At 33.7% G+C, this 26,367-nt stretch overlaps 4 protein-coding genes and 2 non-coding genes across 7 annotated transcripts; 2 read left to right on the top strand and 4 right to left on the bottom strand.

The window, feature by feature from the left end:
* Positions 1–363: 363 nt before the first annotated feature.
* On the bottom strand, positions 364–4,521 carry LOC100809257 (tubby-like F-box protein 3-like). The gene is made up of 6 exons (NM_001255104.2): positions 3,832–4,521; positions 2,362–2,449; positions 2,050–2,179; positions 1,787–1,966; positions 1,133–1,620; positions 364–781 (listed from the first exon to the last, which is right to left on the bottom strand). The coding sequence occupies exons 1-5, from the start codon at positions 4,162–4,164 to the stop codon at positions 1,149–1,151; spliced, it is 1,203 nt and encodes a 400-aa protein (NP_001242033.2). The 5' UTR covers positions 4,165–4,521; the 3' UTR covers positions 364–781; positions 1,133–1,148.
* A 5,072-nt stretch (positions 4,522–9,593) lies between these two features.
* LOC100527524 (KIP1 domain-containing protein) lies at positions 9,594–12,684 on the top strand. Of its 2 annotated transcripts, XM_014763166.3 has the most exons (3): positions 9,594–9,674; positions 10,205–10,332; positions 11,218–12,684. In XM_014763166.3, exons 2-3 carry the CDS (start codon positions 10,245–10,247, stop codon positions 12,537–12,539), a joined length of 1,410 nt encoding a protein of 469 aa, XP_014618652.1. In that variant the 5' UTR covers positions 9,594–9,674; positions 10,205–10,244; the 3' UTR covers positions 12,540–12,684. The 2 variants fall into 2 exon arrangements, with proteins under 2 accessions (XP_014618652.1, NP_001237284.2); NM_001250355.2 differs by lacking the exon at positions 9,594–9,674 and having other exon boundaries at positions 10,228–10,332; positions 11,218–12,662.
* A 382-nt stretch (positions 12,685–13,066) lies between these two features.
* On the bottom strand, positions 13,067–14,024 carry LOC100808717 (classical arabinogalactan protein 26). Its single transcript, XM_003518900.5, has one exon. The coding sequence runs from the start codon at positions 13,791–13,793 to the stop codon at positions 13,374–13,376; it is 420 nt and encodes a 139-aa protein (XP_003518948.1). The 5' UTR covers positions 13,794–14,024; the 3' UTR covers positions 13,067–13,373.
* Positions 14,025–15,362: 1,338 nt separating this feature from the next.
* TRNAL-AAG (transfer RNA leucine (anticodon AAG)) lies at positions 15,363–15,443 on the top strand. The gene has a single exon. It is a non-coding gene; the product is annotated as a tRNA-Leu (tRNA).
* Positions 15,444–16,165: 722 nt separating this feature from the next.
* On the bottom strand, positions 16,166–25,437 carry LOC100796340 (protease Do-like 2, chloroplastic). Its single transcript, XM_003520177.4, has 20 exons — positions 24,964–25,437; positions 23,767–23,817; positions 23,230–23,303; positions 23,090–23,153; positions 22,433–22,477; positions 21,498–21,605; positions 21,040–21,117; positions 20,861–20,927; positions 20,663–20,721; positions 20,037–20,136; positions 19,759–19,838; positions 19,395–19,451; positions 18,776–18,879; positions 17,837–17,924; positions 17,655–17,740; positions 17,515–17,539; positions 17,352–17,423; positions 17,102–17,152; positions 16,959–17,019; positions 16,166–16,871 (listed from the first exon to the last, which is right to left on the bottom strand). Exons 1-20 carry the CDS (start codon positions 25,279–25,281, stop codon positions 16,621–16,623), a joined length of 1,839 nt encoding a protein of 612 aa, XP_003520225.1. The 5' UTR covers positions 25,282–25,437; the 3' UTR covers positions 16,166–16,620.
* An 805-nt stretch (positions 25,438–26,242) lies between these two features.
* On the bottom strand, positions 26,243–26,314 carry TRNAP-AGG (transfer RNA proline (anticodon AGG)). Its single transcript has one exon. It is a non-coding gene; the product is annotated as a tRNA-Pro (tRNA).
* Positions 26,315–26,367: the final 53 nt, after the last annotated feature.

The following is a 26,367-nucleotide window of genomic DNA, read 5'->3' as shown; positions in this document are numbered from 1 at the left end:
ACATTAAATATTTTTCTTTTTAAAATTTTTAATTAATATTCTAAGAACACTGATTAATAAGATCCTTAATTATTATCATTTTCATTATTTTTCATGCTTTTTCGTGCTACAAGAGAGACTTCTAAAGTCTTCAAATAAAAAAACTAAAGCAACCTTTTTTTCAGTTCAAGGCATACCAAGTGATCCACCATTTTTCTCAACAACTAACACTGTTAATTAAGTTCATTTTCCATTTCATTTATTCTGTAAATGTTTTAAAAGTTCAAAGAAAGTAAATATAGTTATTTTTAGTGCGTATTATTGCTCAACAAATAGAACGTCGGAGATTATTATAAGCCCACACCAAAATTACCCTTTCCATTTGGTATTAAATGTCAATCAAGACTTGAGGGCAAAAATTTGCACTCAATTTTAGGATTTCCTTGGATGTGTTTGTCTCTTCAAATGCAGGTGTATATTGCAAAAGCCAAAGACATCAAACAAAAACAGCCAGAAAGCTCACAAACCAATCACAACCAAGGTCATCTACAAACTCAAAAAAAAAAAAAAAGAAAGAAATTTCGTCTGCAAACTGGCACACAAAAAACATAACATACAAATCAGCGCTGGTTAAATATAATGCACACAAACAACCATATATACAATAGATAAAAAGAAAGGGAAGGGGAGGGGGATTCTGAAACTTGGTTGTACTAAATAGAAAAGCAGAAAAATCTATAGTCGGTATTTGACCCGCATCACTGTTTCTGCAATTCCAATCAGCAGCACGACTGGTTAACATCTGCCAAGTAAAAAATAGCAACTTTGTGAGCCTTACATTACACAAAAGGCCTAAATGTGAACCTAATCATTATGTAAATTGTAAGGTTGACTAATTGTCACAAATAAACCCAGATACATTTTTTTTGACAATAAGGTGGCTCCAACAACATTATAACAAGTCACTCAAGAATTCCTAACTTGCATATTGACATTTTGTTGATAAAGCTCTTCTGGTTGACATATAAACGAATTCACATGCTAACATACTGAAGTTGAACCAACTAAATCCAGGTTAAAATACCGACTCTTATTAAATAATGTTTTTTGCTAGACTTATTGGTACTATTCTATTAGCACTGAGTATACCAACCTGTCTATGCCAGCAATCATTCACAAGCAATCTTGGTGTCAAAGCTGCTAAGGCATATTGCAAATGCTTGAAAGGCAGAGATTGGATACTGATAATCCATGGTGAATACATCCTTTCCAACTTTTCCAAACTGTAGAATTACATTTTCCTGAGCCTGCTCAGAAACTCCATTTTTGGGAGAAGCAACCAGCTGGAAATTTTTAACTGAAGCAACTGTCACTCGCCCATTGAAGTTCAGACACCAGCATTGAAGGTGTTCATGCCACCTTGGGGACTTGTTTCGTAATACCAGTGTCCCCTCATTTTGACAAGTCAAAGGTACTGTTGGGAGATTGTCCATCCGGGTTGATTTTGATCTAAAGAAAGGGATGGATGGAGAAGTATCAATTCTGCTATGAAGAAATTGAGTCTGTGTTGGGGCCACACCTCCAGGTTCAACAGCTGAGGCAGGGATGGCATCCATAACACATTGCATTATTCTAGGGCCCCTGTTAGTTAACATTTTGACAACTAATCAATAGACCCACCTCTTGAAAGGAAAGCTAAGAACAATCAATAACATGGAAAAATTCACCAAATATTTTCATTTACTGATTGCCAATGCAAATAATTTTATTACCCAAACAGACACTTTTGTAGTAACAACAGTAATACCTAGAGCCCAAAACATTCAGATCATATGACACATGAGCAATGGGATAGTTGCCAGCAGGAACTCTTGGAGAAACTTGCTTGAGACTAACTAGCCTGGTGGAACGAGACTTTGTAACTTTGGCTCCATAAATTGGAGGGTGTGCATCATACACTGTGAATTTGGTGCCAAGAAAGTTTGATCTAATATAAATGAGAAAAAAGAGTCATTTTTTAGGCCTGCAAGATAGTGATTAACAAGTCATGTCAAATATCAGCTAAAATACCTCAACTTTCCAATATAGGTACTACTCCCTCTTGATACATCATCACAGTTTAGAGAGATAATATAGTCAGTGTGAGTTGCACGTCGGCACTTGCGTGCAGAAAGAAGGAACTTGCCTTCATCAGTTGAGGCTGCAAGATAATAAAAATCAAAGGAAATTAGAAGAAAGGAAAAAGGAAGCTCTTCACTTAATATTATACTAGTAGTTTAGTACAAGCTACAGGGGAAAAGGATGACTGCACATCCAGCATGTATCATGATGTTTAGAAAGCAGTTAATCACACATTAAATTTAAATGTCCGGTAGTGCTCACCTTGGTTTAAACCAAGAAACAGATAATATGTTTGATTACTGCGATTTCGTTTAATATAGCATTGAAGAAGAGAGTCCCTTGGACCAGGCTGCATGATGACAATAAGAAGCAGATTAAGGCTTGGCAATAACTAGAATACTCAATAATAGTAATTCTTTCATGTTACTAATATTACAGTAAGTAGACAATCCTTATCATGTTTCAATGCAGATCTGCTTTGCTTCTTTTGTATAGTAAGAGAAACTAGAATCATATGCATGCTCTCAAATGCTATATTGGAGTTCGTTTTCATAGATGAATAAAGGTTGAAGAAAGTGTATTTAACACTGTGCACATAAGATGAAACTTTTGCATCTTAATAGGAAAAAAAAAATTGTATCAAAAGTCAATACTCATTTCATACTATTTCCACTTGAGTATAAAATTGAGCAAAGAGCAAGAACTGCAAAAATAATAATGTCTCTTCCATGCAAGCAAACATTCCAATGGATCCACCCCACCCCACCAAATGTTCTTACATCATCCTGACCTCAGGGAAAAACACATAATATCCATAGTTCTCAAAGAGGCTTAGATATACAAATATATAGAATATGACACACAGTGAAACAATAACAGCTGATCATGGGATGAAAAACAAAATGTAACAGTCACCATTTGTATACTACAGCAAGTTTTCACTTAAGCCATGTTATTTGAACAACATTTTTGCATGTCTCCTTAGGAATATCATCTCTGCCACATCCAATATGTTGTTGGTAGATATCACTAAATGATAACATGAAAAGTTGCAAAAGTGGCAGGCAACGAGGGGAGTGCAAATACTTTTTTCAACAACACAGATGCCACAAATCACAACTTTACAAGGAAGCTAATTGCAAAATAAGACTTCCATATTTCATAAATTTTACTGACTATTGATTATTGAACAATTTCAATTAGAAAAGTTTCAATTAATCAAATTCCAGCAATATTTCTTGCTCTTGCACTTACTCGCTCTTCTGCTGTAAGGAGTGGGTTGGGAATTCCCCCCACTGTCTATATAACTCAACTCAACCATGCCTGCCCAATAAATACAGGTTTTATTGATTGTAGCTTCTTCTATGCAAGGGTAGCATTAAACAGTAAATAACTTCCATAAAACAATGTAACTCGTCAATCTTCCCCAAACGAAGTAATTTGTCAAGATCACATGTATTATCATCAAGAAACCAAACTAGTTTAACTCTAAAAGTCTCTAAAACAAAGCTCTCTAAGCTTAACTCAAAAGGCTGACAAACCACACACTAATTTACAGCGTGCAGCTGAATACCGGAATCGAATTGACTAATTTACAGCCACAAACAAAACACAAATGACAAACCAAGAGTTACAAATTTAAAACACATACATCCAAAGGAGGAAGCTTGCACGAATCTAAGCATAGTATAAATTATCTACAAAATCAAAAAGGGTGGTGACAAGTGAGACCTGCTTCAAGGAAATTGGGAATGTCAGCTTGCCGGATAGTTGAGGGGACTTGACAATTTCCTTCATGATTTCTCTCCAACTGCGGCAAACTCCGGCGCAGGCGACGACATGTTTCTGGGCAGGCCAGGAATCCTCAGAGGCCTCAATTCTCATGAGCACATCCCTCAAAAGCTCAGGGGGCATGTTAGCCCAACAACTCTGCTTCAATCCATCAAGCACCACCAAACTATCCTGGGCAATAGCATCACTGTGTGACTGTGACCTGGATCTCATGCTATATCCAAACTTCACCTCAAATCCCTTCCTTTCAAGGATGATACTCCTAAACGACATCGTCAACCCCCCCTTTCTTAAAACCTCTTGCAGTCCATTCCCACTTCCCCAATTGCTCTAAACCCCTCACAAGATTAACAAAAACCCCCCAAACATGGGAAAAGGTGCGAAATTGTTAAGAAAAAGTTTTCCTTTTGTCAAAGAAACGAAGCACTAGGGGTACCCAGAGTGACATATACACATTTTTAGCCTCGATCACGCCGAATTTTCAATAAAATTGAAGGCAAAGGAAAACCCACATGAATAAATGGATAATTACTAAGACAAACCCTGAATTTGGAGTAAAAGAGAGTGAACCCCCTTCCCTCGGAACCATGTGAGGTGGAAGGGGAACCCTTGCGATGAGAGTGTGAAAAAGGAAAGGAACAAGTAAAGTAACAAGCGAAAAAAGGGTACTGAAGAATGTGGGTACGAGGGTCCCGGTCTGCTTGGGACCAAATGGTCTTATCCAATACCTATGTATGTATGGATTGGGTTTGGTGCCAACCTTCAACCCAACTTTTATTCCTCAGCTTATAACTTATGTTGTTGGTTTAATTTTTATTCACTGTCATTGTAAAAATGGTAAAGAATTTACTGTTACTCAATCAGATAGTATCATGTTTTTTAAGCTAATTACCTTGAAAATATATAAACTTATCATAGAATTCGTGATATCATGAATGTAAAAATAACAAAATATCTTAGCATGAAATCAGATCTAATATATATATATATATATATATATATATATATATATATATATATATATATATATATATATATATATATATATTATATATATATATATAAAGAAATAATTTATTCATCAGTCTCTAAACATAATAAAAACAAAATATAATGTTATTACAAATTACAATAAAATCTTCTACTAACTCATATGAATTACATTACATGATCTGTAAAAATTTTAACAGGTGAATCCTTGACTAGAGGATCTGTCACCATAAGTTTTGTAACATATATCTGATGTGGGTCTAGAACTCTTAAACCTCTTCTCTAAAAAAACATGCATTTGGTGTCAAAATGTTCCAAATATTTAGAGTTTTTATTATTTTAAGACTAACCTACTATAATAGAGTTGTCACAATATATGGTTAAAGTCATGAAGATACACTACACAAGATAAAAACTCATAAATAAAGTTCTTTAATCATATAGCTTGAAGAGCAACCTCATAAAAAGTCACATATTATGCATTTATAATTTAGGTAGTTGTAAGTGTCTAATTGACACTTCTCTAGGAAACAACTCCTCTTATTAACATACAAATTTTATTTTATGATCGTCTGAATAGCCATCTTAATCAAAATAGTTTATCACCTCAAGGCGATCAAACCTTCTGTAAGTGTGCTAATTCTCTTTGGTGTCCTGCAGATACCTCATAATTTATTTAATAGTTTATCAATGGCTAATATCAAGTTTGCTCAAGTATCTCATATTTTCCAAGCACACTTATTGCAAAAGCAATACCAAGGTGTGTACAAACTTAGGCATACATAAGACCGCCAACAACAAAAACATATGGAACATTTTTCATATTTATTTTCTCTCTACAATTTCAAGATAATGTATTAGAGATGATTCTCTCACCCTTCTAAATAGTTGTTGCACAAGGATTACGTAGTTTGGCATTGAATTTACTTATAACTCTTTAATATGGGTCTGGGACTCGCACCAAGTCTAACATCATTTTTCCTACTTGATTTCCTATAATCTGAGTACTTTTAACCCAAGTCCTATACCTGAGAATTGAGTTGCGAAGGCACAAACTTTTTTTGCATAAAAAATAGGGATTTTATCCCAAATGAATCAAGAACAAATTATAAACTTATTCATCATATAGATTTCATTAAGTTACCATCATATTTTATGGAGAGAAAAAAACAAGACAAAAAATGGAGACACAATCAAAAAACAAAAGAATAGTAATATGATACTCATTATAAACAAACCATCATTTTAATAATAATATAAAAAGAATGACTCAAAAGGAAAATCCTTTTTGTTATTATAAAGAATATACATCATTGAATCATATTATTAAATTGCAAAAGTTTTACTGAATATGATGTAACCAAATCATATATGATTTATTTATAAAGAGGCTTTAATATTAATTGATAAAAAATATAATATATAAGGAAATACCTAACTATAATAAATCCCTAGATTGATAAGTATGTTTATTTCAACATCTATAACATTAGGGACTTAAAATTACTTAAACATGCATGCCATTGAATCAATTCACTACCCGTGTGAAGAGAGAATTGATCTCCACTCCACAATGACATATTTTTCTTAGTGAAGTCTTAATGGATAAACTACACAACAAACATGGAAAGAAATAGTAGTATCACAGTGTGTTAAATCATAATGGGTTCACTCACCTGTCACATTAGGCCTACACAAAGCCACATCAACATTGATGATAACCCATTTACATTGGATCAAAATCAACATAATTCAAAAATCCAGATTTTCAAAAAGAAAAAGGGAAGAATGGAATTAAGAAAGAAATGGAAGCAAACACCATGATTCATGAAGTAATTGATGAATTCAAGGAGGATTTTCCACTCGAATTGAGCAATTCAAGATTATAATCAAGTAGTTCGTAAGAAAAATAGAGTGAGTTCTCTCACAAGCTTTAGGCTTAATTTCAAATGAGTCAAAAGTCTTTATAAAGTCAACACATTACCTATTTATAACAAGGGCCTATAGAGCTCTTAAAGCCTATTCTTAAAAGGCCCAATATAACACAAAGACTCTAGAAAATGACACCTAAAATAAAAGTCCACTAATGATTCCACACACATGATTAAGAAAAAGGTTCAACAAACGGACCAAATGCAAAAAGTGGTCAAATTACCAAAATACCCAACAAAAGCCTATTCTAATTTTGGTTTACATTGAGCCACTTTAATTCCTAGTCATATACTCCATGCTCTCCAAGTGCATTGGTCTTCCTTTTCAAGCCTCTTGGATATTGACTTAGTTAATGGTCCCAATCCCTTCCCTTCAAGTCCTACATCTTGGTCTTCAAGTCCATCCATAGGTGGATCTACAACATTCCTTTATTTTTTTTTCCATATAATTTATCCTCAAATTTGGATTACAAGTACCTACAATACAAGGAGGCAAGTCACTAACATTAAAACTATTACTAACACAACACTTAAGTGCCAAATCAATCATAGAAGCATTATCATTTAAATGTTTCAACACTTGAAATTGTCCATCCTCATTATCTTAAAGTTTAGATTTCCTCTTGGAAAGAAACTTATCCTTCCTAAAATGTACCCAAACCCAATCTCTCGTTATCAAAACCAATGGATTGCTTCCCTTGTTGGCATGTCTAGCATATTGTTCCACCTTCTTCTCAATTGTGCCTTGACCTTCTCATGTAAGTTCCTAACAAAAGTAGTTTTAGCAAGCCCATCACTATTGTTCATAGAAAAATTGTTAGGAAAAGGTAACAAATCAAAGGAAATAAAAGATTAAGACAGAGACTTCTACAAGATGTTCTATTTTTTTATAGAAAAAAATCACTAAAAAACGTGAAAATATTTTAACACACATTTTCAAAAAAGATAAGAAAGTAGTAAAATTTACTATCCTATTATAAGAAAACTCAACATGCATGTGGCAAAAGATCCTCCTAAGTTTTTAAACTTTTACCTATCAATCTCTAGGCAATTAAGATAAAGTCCTATTAACCACCTGGATTTTTCGATCCATTTGAGAATAACAAGTAGTAGAAAAGAGTAGCTTGATTCCAAGCCTTTGGCCCAAAGTTTTCCAAGAATGGCTTAAGAACTTTGTATCCTTATCCAACACAATGCTTCTAAGAAATCCATTGTCTCACCATCTCTCAAGAGAACAGATCCGCCACTATGCAAGCATCATCCACCTTATGACATTGTATGAAATGAGTCATTCTTAAAAACCTATAAACCTTAACAAAAAAATAGAATTTCTCCCCTTCTTGAATGTTTGGAGACCAAGTACAAAATTCATAGAAATGTCAATCCAAGGAGAGTTAGGAATAAGCAATGAAGTATGTAAACCACAATGCATGACTTTATATGTAGACTTTTTACATGTTAAACACTTTTTTTCAAATTTTATTCACATCATGTTTCACATGTGAAAAAAAAAATGTTAATGCCAATAGCTTGATATCTTAGCAACTCCAAAATATCTTGGCAACTTCACAAGTTTTTCAAATTAAGAGCTCTCTCATAGATCCTTTAATCACACATAATCTCCTAACTGTAAAAATAAAGTCACCATACCCAAATAATTCATTGTGAGCCCTCTTTTCACACAATGTAAACTATGTGTATTAAATACTTAAAAGAAAACTTTACCATCATATTAGTTTTTGTATTTAGATTCAACGGAACGTAACACCAATCCATCCCCTTCCTTCCTTCTGTGTTTTTACCTTGAAAAGTGTAAACTGTCCATTGAACATGGGTTCAACGGTTGTTCAAACACAGCTTAAGCCTCCATAAGCTTCATTAGGTCTTGACCATGGAATTCTTGTTGTTAGCATAGGATAGACTAGATTTTTCTTAATAAATATTTTTCGTGTTAATGTGTTGATATACTCAAGTTGTTAGATTCTGATGTATTTTGTAAACTAAATACAACTTCGTACATGCTATGTGTGTGTGGTGTACATATGTGTGCAATTTCTAATTTTTCACTTCACAGAAAATTTTAAAATGTAAATTTATATAAAATGAAGTTATATATTCTTTTATAACATATAAAGGACACAATGTTATTATAAAAATTACGAATATCTAAATTACATGTTCTTTTATAGTAACTTATAAAAGACAAATATTAGAAGATCACTAAACTATATAATTAAAAATAAATAAATAAATGATAGAGAGATAGTAGAAACTAAAATAATTTCTCAAAAGTTAAAGTTATTTAAAAAAATCCAAAACCTTAAAAATACTATTAATTACTGTACAGACTCATTTTGATTGCCACCACAATAAATTTGACTCTAGAACAGCCACCAAACACAGTCACCACATACTGATCTGTCAGGAGAAGAAGGCATTAATTTGACATATTATAAGCTCTCACGCTCCCATAGTGACAGAGCAACTAGTTCCCCCATATTTATTTGCCAAATCATAATTTTCCATAAGGGCCAATTCAATTAATTACTGCATTATTTAAGCACCATTTCACTTACTAAAAATCCGCACACAATTTTCGTGCTTTGAAAATGCTCCCATAAATTATGGCAGCGGGTTCATTGACTGAATTTGAATCTTAGTTGTACTTGCATTAGGCTCGAGGCATAGGGTTGATTCTGAAGTGTAAAATACACGTGTCACGACATCACAGGTAGAAGCTCTCAAATGAGACAAACAAAGAAATTCAAAACCGAAAACAACAGTACTATAATACTATGGTTCTATATGTAGTATCTTCATATATCTTGTTCTGCCTGAACTCTACTTCTACCACTAACTCAGGTGAGTGAGTTCTTCTCTTTCTTTCTTCTTCTACCTATATTCTCATTTTCTAACTTTTTCTTGTTTTTATTTTTGTTTTGTCTAAATAGCAATGAACTCTCTTGTTTTGTTTATTTATCTGTTGCATAGTTCGGGGAAGTTTATGTTTGTTTGTAATTTTGTGTGGTGCCTCGTAAATGACGATGAGGCGGTGTTAGTGTCTCAAGTCGGTGCATTTGTCCTTCACGCTAACTTCATATGTTTGGTTTTTTCACTTTTATATTTTATGATTTCAATCTTTATGCAGTTATTTTTACACTTTAGTATACTGTAATTATTTTTTTTCTTCTATATTTTATATTGCTACAAGTTTTGTTTTTTATTTTCTTTCTTTTTTTTTTAATTTATCGACTAAGACGTGCTAATTTCGTGATTAAGACCTGCTAATTGTTTTTGTTATTTATTATCTAATGATGATTTTTCGATCTTTGTTTGGGGAATTCTAGGTTTTCTTTTTGTTATTTTATTCTATGTTTTTTCATATATAGTAGGCTCTTGGTGTGATATCAAAGACAACAGAGGATTGCTGAAATGATGAAGAATCAACAGTCACAGTGGTGGTGGCTTGAGAGCCACAACCACACAAGACGATCCCCATGGCTTCAATCCACTCTTACAGGTATCCACTTTCTTTCTCTTATTATTGGATAAAAAAAAATTGTTATATACTTATTTTTGTTTGAGAATTAAACCAGCAAAAAATAGGCACACAAATTTGACAAACAAGTGTTAATACTTGATTAGTTGAACAGTAAGTTAAAAAAAAAATTCAAGATTTTGCTGAAATCACGCTGTTTGTGCTGCTTTGAAGGTTTTCTATAATTGAATGGTTAGTGCAAATTAGATGCACGAAAAGTCCATTCTCTTGGTAGGTTGTGTCCTTGTTTTTCAAACTCATTGAATTTGGGAAATGGATAATAAATGGCCATAACTTAAATAATCACCAACTAGTCTCATGGGTGCTGCGATGGATTGATTTTTAGAGGTAACGTTTTTCATGGCTATCATGCACTCAGTGATGTTTTTGATTGCATGAAGATTGATGGTGTGTCATGTGTTACCCACCAACCCTTATAATGAGGGCATAATATTTGAATGATTCAGTAAGGGTCCCCAATCATTCTCTCTGGTCCTTTGTTATTTTACTTTCGCGATTTGTTAATATTTATTTAGGCCTATAATTCATTCTTTGTGGCCAATGAAGTTTCGGACCCACATGTGTGTCTCTAGATAAACAAAAAATTACTTGAGAAAACGGGCCCTTTTCAAAAGAAGATACGAGTGCTTAAATAAAGAAAAGAGGAACGTAAGTACTACTAGTATAGAAAAATCAAAAGGTTTTTAGCCTTTGTTATTATTTCATGATGAGTGTTACTTTTCAAAACTTTTTTCTCTTACTGCCTTTTGACTTTGGCCTTATGCATTTGTTAATATGTAGTTTAATAATGGAACGTGATTTCATTGCTGTAAAAGGTTAATAAGTGATGTGTTTTTTTTATGGCAGAGCTAAATGAGAAGACCAAGGCAATGTTAAAGCTAATTGAAGAAGATGCAGATTCCTTTGCCCAACGTGCAGAGATGTATTACAAGAAGAGACCACAGCTTGTGAGCATGGTTGAAGATTTCTATAGGACACACCGCTCATTAGCCGAGCGGTATGATCAAGTCACTGGAATTCGCCAGCAGAAGACAGGATCACCTTTTTCTCCAATCAAGAATCATCAATCAGAGAAGTTGATGAGTTTTACACATGACAGTTATGATAGCTATTCTGAGTGTTTTGATGTAGAGGAGTCTGTGGAATCTGAAGTTGATGATCCTGAGCAAGAAGAGGAAGAGGTTACCAAATTTGATAACTGTATAGAAGAGGAGGAAGTTAAGATTGTGGCTGCAAATGATGAAGTGATGGGGCTGAGGAAAGAAATCAACAGACTTGGTGAAGAGAACAAGGATCATAAAGATCAAATTAAGGAGAAATATAACGTTTATGATGAAGTTATGGTGTTGAGGGAAGAAGTAGAAGGACTCAGAAAAGAGAATAGAGTGCAGAAGGATGAGCTCAACCAGAAAAGTATCATTTGTGGTGAAGTAATGATATTGAGGGAAGAAATAGAACGACTCAAAGAAGAGAATAGAGAGCAGAAGGATGAACTCAACCAGAAAGATATCATTTGTGGTGAAGTAATGATGTTGAGGGAAGAAATTGAAGGACTCAGAAAAGAGAATAGAGAGCAGAAAGATGAACTCAACCAGAAAAGTATCATTTGTAGTGAAGTAATGATGTTGAGGGAAGAAATAGAACGACTCAGAAAAGAGAATAGAGAGCAGAAGGATGAACTCAACCAGAAAGATATCATTTGTGGTGAAGTAATGATGTTGAGGGAAGAAATTGGACTCAGAAAAGAGAATAGAGTGCAGAAGGGTGAACTCCACCAGAAAGGTACCATTTGTGGTGACGTAATGATGTTGAGAGAAGAAATAGAACGACTCAGAAAAGAGAATAGAGTGCAAAATGATGAACTCAAGCAGAAAGGTACCATTTATGGTGAAGTAATGATGTTAAGGAAGGAGATAGAAAGAGTCAGCGAAGAGAATATGGTACAGAAGGACCATCTCATGCAAAAAGACCTAGAGAAAATAGAGGTGATTAGACACCTGAGTTTAGCTATAGATGTGCTGAAGCAGGAGAATGTAAAGATGAGAAGCTTCATTGCTAAGGAATTTACCAACAAATGGAACAACCCATTTGAGTTTAAAAAACTCATGGGATCATTATCGATGAAGTTGTTTAATGGAAAGAATCAACCTAGTATTGTAGCTCTATAGATATGGTTCAGAAAGTAAATAGCGTAGTTCTGTAGAGCAATCTTATAAAAATGTCTACGTAAATATTTTGGGGACTTATCAAGTAACCCACAATTCTTGTAAACAGTACATTCCTAATCAGAGAATCCTAGTAGACTTTCCTATACAACTAATTAATATTTTTATACATCCTTCGTTAGCGAGATATGCATATTCCTGCTGTCTCAATTTTTTAATTGTTATATCTATATTGTAGCCACCCAATGTGCCCAACTCTCCTTTTCACGCCAAAAATGTTTTCTCCTATATAATAATGCTAAGTGCCCACGTTGCAGGGTCACTAAAAGGCTCTTTTCTGCAACATCAAAGTGATTTGTGGTCCTAACTCCTAGGTCAAGGCACTTGTGATTCAATCAATTGCTGAGGCCAATGGTCAATATACATAATAAGTAGTTGAATGCCCCTACATGTCCTGAATTCTACAATATACACTAAAATTTGTAGATTACCAGATGTAAAAGAAACTAAAAAATTACAACTATAATATATACTAAAAAATGAAAGACATGTAGCATATACTAAAAATAATAGAGTAAAGCTTAGACACACCACAAGTTTCCTATTACATTACATCTCCTGAGTTATTTCTGAACTGATATAACATGAAAAAATTTATCCTCGACTGTTATTTCTACACTCAAATAACCCAGAATACCACATAGACACATAAAAATGTTTACAAATCTTAATGTTTTGGAACATTATACTACCATAGGCACTTCAACTTACCCAGAACAGTAAATGCAGTCAAAACGTGCTTCCAAAACATAACCAGAAACACCAACATCTATCTATTCACATGCCATGAAGCTGCATTATGCAAATTACCAGAATGGCAAGATGCAAAACTGAATAAAGTGGCAGGGATGCACCATGGGAAGATGGGGCCATAGCTGGCATAGACTCTGAAGGTGGAAAAGCCAAAACTGACCCTGGACTATTGGTGACATCAGGGTTGGGAGGGCTAGGACTTGAAGGAATAGTAGGAATTGAAGACTCTGATGGAGAGAAAGCAGCACGTCCAGGGGTTGGAAACAAAGGCTCAATATCTGGTGAAATGGTTGGAGAGAAGTATAGAGGGGCACCTGGCAATGTTGTTGGTGCTGCTGAGATGGTTGAAACATGCATGCTTTGTCGAGAAGCCGAGGCCAATGATGAACAATTGTATGCCATTGAGGCCATGAACATAACCAAGAATGGCCAAAAGGAAGCCATAAATGATGGCAAGATGATATCAATTGCTTTATGAGGAACTCACTCTTAATAATGAATGTGTTTCCGAGAGAAAACTGCTCTAAGTTGGAGAGTGGTGAAACTGAGGAGGAGGTTCATCATTGAAGTACATAACTTTAAAAGGGTCTACATGCACTCTACAGGAAGTGGTGGTGGGCTCCAAATGCTAGTGGCAGTTGATCATTGGAACCTTTTTTTTCTTCTTATCTTACAGCTGCACATTGCATGCTACAAGACAAAGTTGATAAGTGAATTTCCTTGTGGAGCACATGAACATTAGGTGTCCCCTAGCATAAAAATAAACATAAGAAATAAGAAGAAAAACATACATGGATTGTTACAAAAGTTAGCATACCAATTACTAGGAATATGTGAGATTTAATTTTCCCAAATGTTTTTTTATCTGAAATTTTACTTCCTTTATGCATGTCCCACCTATTTTCTAGAGACGCATTAGGGGGCCACTTATGTGCTCCACCATAGTGGCCTTCACAGAGTCCACGTGATAAGCTCTGAGTCTTAAAATAAAAATAAAAAACACTGAGAAAGAATTCAGGAATTTTCTTTTAAGGACTGCAGAAATTCTTAGGCATGAAGTAAAGTACGTTTGGCCGATTCTAACTTCCCTCTAAATCTTCAAATCAAGCAAGACCATTTATTTCACTCGAGTGAAATATAGATAAAAGAGTGCTTTATTTACACACAATGAATCATTAAAAATGTAAAATTCAACCCAGAACCTTGAATATTAAGGAACTGGTTCCTTCTAACTTTGGGTGGAAATCCAAAAGAATATACTGGTTACTTTTGTATAAAATACAAAAATAACCCAATGAGTTTAATTTTTAGTTTTTAACGTATGCAAGCTTATACAATCAAACAATTATGTATAGTAATAGTATTATTTAATAAGTGTAATTCTTTAAGTAATTATTATGAGAATCAAACATTTGATTAATGTGGCAATATAATTATTAAGTAATGATTATAGTGGCATGATTCATTTTATTTCAGCCATCCAAAAGAAATGGCATTTGGGGGTCCTCAACAGGTCAGTTGTCAGTCAAACTGTATAGCAAAAAGAAGGGGTGAAAAAATAAAATTCAGAGTAGTCCCACAGAAAAACCGTGCATACGAGTATGTACAATAATAATAAATAGGCCAAAGTAGAAATGGTATAGTAGAATGGGAATTGTTCTTTCATTCATGCATTGCATATCTTGTTTAATTTTGGGTGGTTTATTGGGTGGGTCAGTTGACGCTATTTCTTCCTTGTGAACTTACTTTGTCATTGATGGATAGCACATATGAAACAAATATTTGTTTTTGACTGTCGGGTAGTACTATAGGCATCACACTCACACTCCTTATTTATTTAATATCAAAGACTTTGTGACATGTTAGTGTGAATGGTAGGGACTAGCAAGGAAATTTCAAATATGGACACCAAAATGCAAAGATGGTGGTGCCGCTCTAAACTTATATAGTGACAACTCACTTTACACCAATTTGAGATACAATAAAATTTCATTTATCACCTATCATCAACAAGTTGAGATGGCCGAGTTGGTCTAAGGCGCCAGATTAAGGTTCTGGTCCGAAAGGGCGTGGGTTCAAATCCCACTCTCAACAAAGTCATTACTTTTTCGTGGTGTTGTATGAGAAATCAATTATTTATAGGCTTAAATATTTAAATTATTAAAATAAAATAAAAATTATAACTACGAAAATAAAAATAGTGCTGAACTGCATGGCCAAAAAGATATTTAAATCTTATTTATATTCAGATTTTTGCCACAGAACTTATTTTTTTTATGGCGTACCATAATCGAATACTCCACTCTCAAATTCCGTTACAGCGATACGCCAATTCTTTTTCAAAAAACTAAAAAAAAAAATCATATTACGGTGGTTGATTATTGATTATGAATTGAATAATCAAGCATTTCACCTTATGATGATGCAATACGCTACCAACTGGCAAAATAAGTTTCTGTAATTCTTTGAAAAGTTATAAAAAAAAAGGTAAATTGATTTGATTACATTTTCCTCTTGTCCAAATAAGAATCCGTTCAATTTTGGTTGGATTTAAATTGATTAGAGTTTTCATTGTTAAAATTGACATTTTGCTTCTTCTTTAGTTATGCCAATTAGCATACTTTAAACAAGATAATGAAGTAAGTACAAAATCTTCAGCAAAAAAAAAGAAGAAAAAGAAGTACAAAATATACATAGCCAATATAATTAATATCTATGCATACTAAAAAATCAAATTTAAAATCAATTCAAATAAATCAATCAGAACAAAAATTTAAAATTCTAAAAGACATGAAGTTCATTCAAACTGAGCACTATTAACTTCATAAATGTTAAATTGATGCCATTTAACTTCAATCAGAACAAACTTAAAATCAATGTACTGTAAAATGTTACATTGATTGCATCAAAGGCGTATACAAGTCACTCTTATGTTCACTATTTCCTTAAAAATACAGAATGCGCGTGAAAAATGTAGATATCAAACCTGAAGACATCATTTGGGTTTATCAAATCAAGAAGAGTGACAAGAAAGAATAAAACATACATGGGAAAAAATAATCACGAACTCTCTTTCCTATGGTCCTACGCCTTTCTGTTAAATAGGTTGCTTCTAACATGCCCCCAGGGTAGCATAAAACCATTCATGTGTTCACATCAAGGTTGCCCCATGTTGTTGCAGCACTTTCTCTGCAGCCCAAAATTGTGATCACTTGCTACAAATGCTGCCGCCATGAGAAATTTCACACAGATATCTTCAGATGCAAGTTTCTTATGCCCAGAGTAGTCCATCAGGGCCAAATTCATAATTTGAAACTGGGCTATCACCAAATTCCTGGTCTGCTGGTTGGTCACCTTCTACTTCTAGTGTATCGACATAAGGTTTCGAAAGATCAGAAGATCTTTCAGATGGGATTCCGTAATCACTCAGTACGGAGGGTGAAGCAGCAGCAACAGCTTCTTTCTCTAAAACAGCTACATAGCTGTCTTCAAATTCAAAACGCAGATACCTGTCTTCGCATGCTGAGAAAGAGAAAAGTAATGGAACAACCCTGAGACATATCATAAAATAAAATGAATGCACAATAGATAACGAAGGTAACAACTTACAATCGATGAGGTGTGCAAGGTGATGAATGTTTTTAATTCGAGCTCCATTGAATTTTACAACCTGAAAAAAAAAATCATTTTGGAGAAACATACATTAAGTATTGGGCATATGGGAGTCAATCTCACATGTGGAAATGACTTGCCTGCTGATTGCCCATATCTTCATAACCTATGTTGACTTCATTTGCCAAGACCTGTCAATCAGTAAGAAGCAAAGCAAAATTATACCACATAAAGCAACTAAGCATCTGATTACAAAATGCTATGACATTGTTGAATAAATAAGATAAAGGTAAATAAAAAAGTAAATGCCGAATGTGATGCATAAGAATCTCAAGAATACAATCAAGCAACATATGAAAAGTTTTTTTTTGAAGAAATTCAGCACTCAACCTGTGAAAGAATTACAATTTGCTCCCCTTTAAACTTTGCCAATGAATAACGTGCCCTTGCCAATAATTTTAGCTGGCCAAGGAAATAAAATAAAACTCAATCACAAACTAATTAGATTTCAACTTTTTGCTTTAAGGTTAACCCATACAAATTCTGCACTTACCCCTATAGAGTCTTCACATTCTTCCCTGCCAAAAGTTTTATAATGAAAGAATTAAATACTAACTCACAACACCCAACTAAGAAAAAAGGAAAGAACAAAACACTGTAAAATTTGCCAAATATATAATAAATACAACATACTCAATCAATGGCTCTGAGAGGGGTGTGAATACTAAACCAGCAATTATTAGATAGGAAGGCAGACCTTCATCAATGTGATAGGGAACCTTGAAGAGAGAAAAAAGAAGTTGCAAAACAAATAGCATTAGATCAACAATATCATGAAATTGATTGATACCAAAATTCAATGATATATCACATACCAAATGAACTCGTGAGTTTAAAACAACTTTAGTTTTCATTAATGTCCCTGCTCTGATGATACCAAGCTCTGCAGTATCACCTGCAAATCTGTATAACACCATTACTCTAGGATTCAATTTTAAGAACATCAATGGGCAACAAAAGCAAATGCCAAAGGCTCTGAAACTTGCTTCATCACAAATGAAACCCTATCAGAAGCTGGACAATAAACAACTTAATGAGTATATCCAACATAGCATGCATTAAATGATCTTCGCAGAAAAATTAACACAGAAAAATCTGGGGAATGGTTAGCAAAGTATATAAGGGCAGCCGTATATAAGAGGTTGCTTAGTTTGAGAAAATATTTTCTGTTTTCACTTTTAATTACAAAAATGTCACCTTATTTCACTTTATTTTCTGTTTTCAAAAGTTTGGATAGAAAACAGTAAAACAACTTTTTATTGTTTCTGTTTTCATGTTTGTTTTAACTAATTACGTAAACAAACTTTTGAAAACAAGGTGACATTCTTGTAATTGAAAATAAAAACAGAAAACTCCTAAGGTATTAATATTGCTGTTAGAAGTGTGTGCAGTTCATGTATCACATGATAAAATGTATTTAATTTTCATGGGTATTAGAATCCAGGAAGTTGCATCACTTATTTAAATCCTAGGGAATAGTCTTCACTATTCTGTAAACAGATGATATGCAGAACCTATGTACTACATTCTACGAGAATAAGAAAAGCTTTTCAATTCATTATCTAAATTCTCTCTCGCTCGTTTGTTCTCTCTCACTAAATTCTCCCCTTTAAATTCAGCAATTGCCAAGTCAAAAGCTCACAGATATAGCTTCTGTATAAAATCTATTAGCAAATTTAGTATGATAATACTGAAATTAAGTGAAAAACTATAAATCAAATGCAGATTTTAATTTGTGGGAATGAAACCATTACTTTTGACTAATGAGGAAGTGGAAGGCAATTCGCTCATTTGATCTGAATGGGACTGTTCCTTCACTACCAACACGAACATCATCAAAGCTGACAATCACATCACCCTGCAATGGCAAGTTTGACCAGAAATTTCATGCCTTGATCAATGGGTTTTAGAAAAGAAGAATTCATATGTAACACCCAAGGGTGAATCTTCTCCTGTATTTTACTTTAAAAGTTAATGACAAAAAATAACCAAATTATTTTTATCTGAGAGGACATGAGTGATTTCTAAACAAGGACAATAAAGAAGAAATGCACACAGAAATTGACAGTTTAGACACCTCATGGATAAGAACTTTTCAATTTTTGAACACAATCAAATTTTGTGATGATATCTAGACCCCAAAGCTAGCTCATCCTTTTGTTTCTGACAAACAAATAGCATTTCTTAAATTTGCCAGTCCCCTTTATTAGGACTCCATTCATGAAAAAATCAAATGAATTAGGCATTTAAGCATTCTACTAGACTGTAGAGAAGCCTAGAAGAATGTTTTAGAGGAATGATTCAAGGTTTTTGTTGGCAGTATTCTCATGCCGTTCAAGGACAATATCTTGCAAGTTAAAATATCCACATTACCTCCTTTAATACATTATTTGCATCAGAAGTTGGTTCAACTCTACGTACCAATACACCCTGCAAATGACAATGTGAAATATCAAAATTTAATGCCATGAAATTATTGTTGAAACTATAGGGTTTAAGCATGGGTGAAGGAAAAGACAGAAAAAGAACACTCAGAACAAGATTTTGTTAATATGGTGTGTGCACTGTAATGATGTGATACAAAATACCAACTCAATGATGTTATTAATTAGGTCAAGTTCTAGTGTAGGCATTTATGCAATCACCAACGTTCCAACAAATCATCTCCTTGCATAGGACAACTAAATTTGTAGCATAAGAACATACCACTGAAGGTTTTAGCCAAAGACATACATACCTCATTAGACTGTACTTTCAACCATGCACGTAGTGCAGGATTCTCTAGCTTCTGTATAAGTACTCCAAGGCAAGGGAAACCTAGGAGTAAAAATATGGTTTGAGACTGTCAGTATAGTTTCCATATTGTCAGGGGAAACCCTGTATTGTCTGTCTTTCACCTTAAAAAAATCAGCTTGTTTCCAGTAAAAAATACACAATCCAGTGTGCTTACTCAAATAAGACATAGTGACATGCCAAATCTATCAAATATAACCATATTCTAGAAGAGTTTCTTACCAGTATACCTGCCATTCCTTTCATAATCGGTCAAAAAATGAGATACAACAGTTGTAGGAATCACATATCCAATATTCTCAGCCTCTTCAGATCTGAGGACCTAGAGGAAATGTCCCATAAGAAAATGACCCAGAAAAAACAGATAATGTAATGAAGTTTCTGATCAGTTAGCACAAGATACACATATTATGATATGTCAAAAACCAACCCACCACCTCATGCAAGACGTTTTGGGCTTGAAGTGTGGACAATGTACAAGCATAACATACCTTGTGCTAAACTTCAACTGTTTATCTAGATGAATGGAGGGCACCAAAGATTGATTCCCTGATCACTTGGCAATAAAATCTAAATACCACATCATAAACCCACTTTCCCAAAAGCACAAGTTGTTTAGGCGAAGGCTCATGAACAAATTAATATCTAACAACATCTAGTGTAATATTATTTCTTAATTAACAGAACTGAAAAGTGGTCATTCTCTCTAGCAAGAGTATTTTAATATGTCCAAGATCACAAGTGTGTAATAATTTTCTTACAAAGCACTGAAAGCAGACCTTCCATAGCAAAGTATACAAACCAAGTAAGTAATGACACATCAACTAATTGCAGGCCAAACAATATACCTGAAATGCTACTCCAATGCACTCCCCTTGGTCATTGAATGCTGGCCCTCCGCTATTACCTAAAATTTAACAAGTTCGAGTTTATCAAGAAGATATTTCAATGACAGGTGGCAGTTATACTATATAATAGGAAAATATAGAGTAGAGAATTTTTTTTTCCAGAAGCAAATTATTTAAACTACTTCAAGACATACTAACCAGGATTTATTGCTGCATCAATTTGAATGCCCAACAAATCAGACGATCCATGAGCATATGATGTGACCTGGTTAAAATTTATTTTCCAACAACTGAGCACTAAAATTGTAAACCAAAAAAATTGATTGATTTCACATAGATGAAATGGTAAATTTCACATTCAATTGGATATATCAAACCTCTATACGAGATACAACTCCCTTTGTCACTGAAATTGTGTCTCCTCCAAGAGGATATCCCACAACAGTTACAGAATCCTTCAAGTCAGAAACAAAGCATAAATAAATTCATTGTGAACCATTTAAACAGAAATATACATGAAAATTTATACTTGTTATGGATGATGTGAAAACATTAAAGTCTAAGAGCATTATACACCACTATCAACAAAAACTAAAAAGCATAAATACTTAGAGTATTTAATAAGGGCAAATAATGAAAAAAAATAAATGCTTCATAGGAATTGTAAAGTGGCTTACAAAAAGGACCATCAATTCTTTCTAGATGGTGCCTTATATTAAGGACCAGAGGGAGTATTAGTTATTCATTTCACTTTGACTTCATTAACAAATCACCTAACTCCTTTCTTTAGGGAAAACTACAATCAAGAAATACCAAAACAAAGACAATTTTAAACCTGAAGATGTGGTAAACGTCCTAATCTGAGAGGTTCCACATCTCTCCAAAACTCCTCACTTTCTACTGAAAGCAAAGCTATATCGCAATCAACACCTCTTGCCAAAACCTGTACATTCCATTGATTCCACCAATTAGTAAAGTAAATATGTAAACATGTGCTAAATATTGATGTCTCAAAGCCTTTCCTTGTCAGTTGAATGTCATTATTTGGTAAAAAAACAAAATATACTTAATACTACTTTTATATTTTACCATGATAGGTTTTTTTTATCATTGTTTATATGATATATATAACGTTGAGAATTGAGATATATGAAATAAAGGCCATATATTTATGGTCTAAATTTTATTAACAAATATGCCCGTTTTCCATATCATCATAAATTTTAATAACAATCAAACAAATGAATCGACAAAATATGTCCATCAAGAACTAACTTTTTTGAATCATGAAAACCATTTTATTTGTCCTACTGTTCTTAAATTCTTGAAAAGGATCATTACAAGTTATCTGAATTGCAATAATAAAACCCATAAACTTATAAGGGCTTGCACCACCCTTACAAGTTGCAATTGCATGTGATTGGCATTGACTTGTACTTTCCTAAATTTTACCATTTATAACCAACTTTTACCCGTGCAGGGGTGATGTGTACTCTAAATTTGATACATTTAATTTTTTTTTTAACTTTGTATAACTTAGAATATAAACCCAAGAAATAACAACTTTTCCTACACTTGCAAATTTTAACAAACTAATTTGCTGATACTTTTTGTTGTTGATACTCTCTGGTTTTAGTGTGATATCAAGGATAAATGAGACAATCCTGCAGAGCCAGATAAGTCAAGCAAATTGTTCTTTGACATCCAAACTTTGACCAGATAATAGAATAATGAGAAAAAACTAGGGCAATTCCTTTGCAGGAAACACACCTTAGCCACATATTTTGAGTCATCCCCTCTTTTCTTGACTTTGACCTGCAATCATCCCAAGGAAATGGTAACAATTGAATCTCCTTAACTTGCTTTACACATCACACCTTAGAATTAATCAGATAAAGTAGAAACATTAAAGGATACAAACTTAAAGTTTTAGTTTTACCAGGCATGTTATTCATAGCTCAGATCTACAAATTTGCAATGTGTTAGTACTTAACACAAGTTATTGAGCCAATAGGCATTGTCAATTTCCTTAACAAAGAAAAGTTCTATCAATTACATCTTCGATGATTTTTATTTTCTTCATTCTGAAATATCAGGAAATTGACTTATTGAAGGCAAGCATTAGTGTAACAGTAAGGCGGTACTTTGTAACATGGAGGCCACCAGTTCAAATCTTGGAAATAGCCTCTCAGCTTGCAACGGTAAGGCTATGTACAATTGTACATCTACCCTACCCAAACCCCACTAGGTGGGAAGCTCGTGTGTTGGCTTGCCCTTTTTATATAATTTCTCTTAGCTATCCACTTTTGGTTGGCTATTTTATAAATAAGGTCCATTTGGCAACATAAGAACTTGTCATAAACTCATTAATAAATTTGTATTACAAAATCTACAATATACTGGAGATAGGATAATTCAGGAAAATACCTGTGTATCATGTTCCACACAGTGTGCATTCGTTAATAGTTTCCTATCTCCAATCATAAATGCACTGCACAAGATGTGGTCTGTAAGATTACGAAATAAGAACTCTTACTACTCTACAGTCAAGGTTTTCAAAATCTTGCCTTCCAGTACTTGTGTATTGTCTCTGTTTTTGCCAAGGAAGTGAATAATCTGGGGCAGTATGGGTGCAGTATACCTAAAGATGGTACAGGAACAAGATACTTTAAGACAAAATGCATACAAGAGCGATGCAAAAAAAAAGTATACCACAACAATATTATACGAAATTAACATGATGATGATTGCTCCGTGTAAAGAATAAGAGATACTGTTTGAAGGGACTGTAAAGGGTAAAACTATGGGCGGTATAGAAAAGAGTCTATCTTGACATTAGGTGAGGTGTCAACTGTCAAATCATATTATGATTAAATGAATGATAATTCAGAAGCTTGAAATCATTAGATAATCTAAAGACATCCAAGAATGCTCCCTACCAAGGACATGAACCAGCCAGAACACGTACACACAGATAGAGGCATGAGATAAATAGCATTTTTAGGGTTTGGAATTTGAAATTTGAGGTGCACTTCCTCCAAATACAATGGTTTGAGACAAAATAAAAATAATTCTTAACCGCAAATATAAGAGTTGAACTTCACCTTCACAACTGCATTAAGGAAAGCCGAATCTTGTAAAATACTCTGTTCAACCTGAAATCATATAATTATTTGAAGTTAGGAGAATCATGCAAGGAGAAATAATCACTTTGGCTCAAGTATCTCTTAAATACCACCAGAAAAAAGAACTGCCACTTTCATAGAATATGTCCTTCTCTAATATTTGTTTTAAATGCCTCTTCTGACATTATATCCATCCCCTCATTTCCCCGCCACAGTTACAGGGTGGCATTCTATGCCTAAAATGGGAAATTACTCTTTAATGGCCAAAATCCTAAAACTAAAAGTAAAGAGAAGGCAAATTCCAGAGGAGGGATTCTTGGTATAGGACATCACCATTCCAGCAAATGTTTACTAAATTGATCAACATCCAACATATTTTAACCAAAACAACCATTTGGGTTTTGTAATTACAATATACCAATGACTAACACACACCAGTGGAAATTTCCCCATTCCCAGGTTGGGACTCAGGAAGCATGCAACCAGCAATCAAATTCAAGACCTATTTGTCAATGGTGTTGAGTCCCACCAGTCGAGCCAACTCTCATTCCCCAGCACATTCATATTTTCAACTCAATTATCAGGTATGCAGCTGATAGCAATTCAGCAACAGAACACAGGCCATTTCAGCAGGTCATAACAGAATTAGTTACCCAGTATGCAATAGTGCAATTCTGTTAGGCAAATATTCTCACTAGTAGACAAACAATTATATGTATAAATAAGCACTAAGTGAATGGAAATGAAGGAGAAGAATTATGAAATACTTGTTAGTGTAGTTTAGCATAGCTACCTAGTTACTATTCATAACAGCAGCACAACCACAAAATCAAGCCTTTATGTTTCCACAACACAAAATAGTGATTAAATTTGGATACCATGTTTTTTTTTTATCGGCAAATGTTAATTGTTAGTTTAGTAGTTTTTGTTACCACGGGAATCGAACCTGCAACCTCAAACTTAACTTCCTCAACACAACAAGTTATACTACTACTACTAGGGTATGTTTAAAGGGGAAGGAGGGACAATTCTTCCATCCAAACACACCCGAAGTGAAACCTCAGTTCTTACATGTTCACTGCGTAGCCGCCACAATAACACCTTAAAATGTTTAAAGCAGATACATTTAATGGATTTCAGCATTAAAAAATAAAAAGGGTAGGCATGTTAGTGTACCTGCTGATCCTTGGAGTCGAAGATAAGGTCCTTATTTTTCCTCTGAATGCCAAAAGGTTTAGAAGAAGTTGGTTGGGATTCGAGCACATTCCCTCTTGCAGGTCTCTCATCTTTTGACTGCTTCTTGTGCCCTGCACCTTCCTTTTTTCGATTGGATTTGGAGGAAGAAGAGGAGGAGGAGGAGGAGGAGACTCGGAGTGGGTGATTATTGCAATGGAAAGAGGCGACGATGGGTCTGTGTCTGAGTGAGTAGCGGAATTTAACTGTGGAGAACAGCACGGAGGATAAGGAAGTGCAACTCGATAGTGCAACCGCCATTTTCACAACTCACAACACAATGAGTTTGAGTTCAGTGTTGTTGGCGCAGCAACACAGCATAGCATGTGTTGTCCAGGTTGAGTTCATGTTTTGGTTCCTTTTTCTTATCCTCTCTTCTGCTTCCAACTCCCCAATATCCTATCCTACGTCCAAATGATTTTAATTTTAAGTTGTTTTAAATATATTTTTGGTTATTGCAGTTATCGTTTTTTATTTTTTATTTTTGTAAAAAAAAATTAATTCTTATAAATTATATTTGTTTATTTTTAGTCTTAAAAATTTTAAATAACATTATGAACGATACAAAAATCGTTATCTAAATCGTTATAAAGACCAAAAATAATTTACAATAATAAAAACAAAAAAATAATTTTATAAGGACTAAAAATAAAAAAATATTAAATTAAAAAGATTAAAAAAATATTTAAGTTTTAACCGAATATATTGTTTTTCGCATGTTTCTTTCTTCAAAAAATAATCCTGTTTGAGCCATAGGACATTAAATATGAATAACTCTTAAAAGAGATCCAAATTTGATTCACTGCGAGCCTAACCTATCCATTTCCCTAAATTCAACCCCGTTGGTATTGTCTTTCTTGTTTACATGTTTTTATTGTCAACATCTTATTAATTTTAGCATTTGTTTTTAAAAATAATTTGTTTATCGATAAATGATTCTTAAAAATAAATTTTTTCTTAGCAAATTCTTTTTAGCACACTTTTAATATTAATTAAAAGTTATTGAAACTTATAAAATTTTATTAAGATTATGTAAGTCTCTTCTTTTACTATTAGTATTATTATTATGATGTGTACAATGATATAATAAAAACGTTATTAAAAGACATAAAAATATTGATAATTTACTTTTTTGTAAGTTATTTAAATTATTTTATACTTTTATACACAGGGAATGCATGTGAACACTTTTACTTTTATCACTCAAAACAAAATAAGATGTGGGGCATTCCGAGAATTGAACTCGGGACCTCTCGCACCCTAAGCGAGAATCATACCACTAGACCAAATGCCCAATTATTTTTTATAGCAGTATTTACAGTATTAATTACTACAGTAGTGAGCCAG

Source organism: Glycine max, chromosome 2, assembly GCF_000004515.6.
Source record: "Glycine max cultivar Williams 82 chromosome 2, Glycine_max_v4.0, whole genome shotgun sequence".
Classification (NCBI taxonomy): Eukaryota; Viridiplantae; Streptophyta; class Magnoliopsida; order Fabales; family Fabaceae; genus Glycine; species Glycine max.
The sequence above is the reverse complement of the archived record's forward strand: the minus strand, read 5'-3'. Positions and strand labels throughout refer to the sequence as shown.

What these genes read in the sequence shown, in the direction of transcription:
- LOC100808717 (XM_003518900.5), bottom strand. Translation starts at nt 13,793, where the DNA reads ATGGCTTCCTTTTGGCCATTCTTGGTTATGTTCATGGCCTCAATGGCA.
- LOC100796340 (XM_003520177.4), bottom strand. Translation starts at nt 25,281, where the DNA reads ATGGCGGTTGCACTATCGAGTTGCACTTCCTTATCCTCCGTGCTGTTC. An exon ending in TCCTTAATGCAGTTGTGAAG is followed by an intron (nt 23,304 to 23,766) that starts GTGAAGTTCAAC and finishes TACCATCTTTAG; the next exon opens with GTATACTGCACCCATACTGC. An exon ending in CACTTCCTCATTAGTCAAAA is followed by an intron (nt 17,925 to 18,775) that starts GTAATGGTTTCA and finishes GGTGTTATACAG; the next exon opens with ATTTGCAGGTGATACTGCAG.
- LOC100809257 (NM_001255104.2), bottom strand. Translation starts at nt 4,164, where the DNA reads ATGTCGTTTAGGAGTATCATCCTTGAAAGGAAGGGATTTGAGGTGAAG. An exon ending in TCCCAATTTCCTTGAAGCAG is followed by an intron (nt 2,450 to 3,831) that starts GTCTCACTTGTC and finishes GTCATCATGCAG; the next exon opens with CCTGGTCCAAGGGACTCTCT. An exon ending in CTGAATGTTTTGGGCTCTAG is followed by an intron (nt 1,621 to 1,786) that starts GTATTACTGTTG and finishes GTTAACTAACAG; the next exon opens with GGGCCCTAGAATAATGCAAT.
- LOC100527524 (XM_014763166.3), top strand. Translation starts at nt 10,245, where the DNA reads ATGATGAAGAATCAACAGTCACAGTGGTGGTGGCTTGAGAGCCACAAC. An exon ending in GCTTCAATCCACTCTTACAG is followed by an intron (nt 10,333 to 11,217) that starts GTATCCACTTTC and finishes TTTTTATGGCAG; the next exon opens with AGCTAAATGAGAAGACCAAG.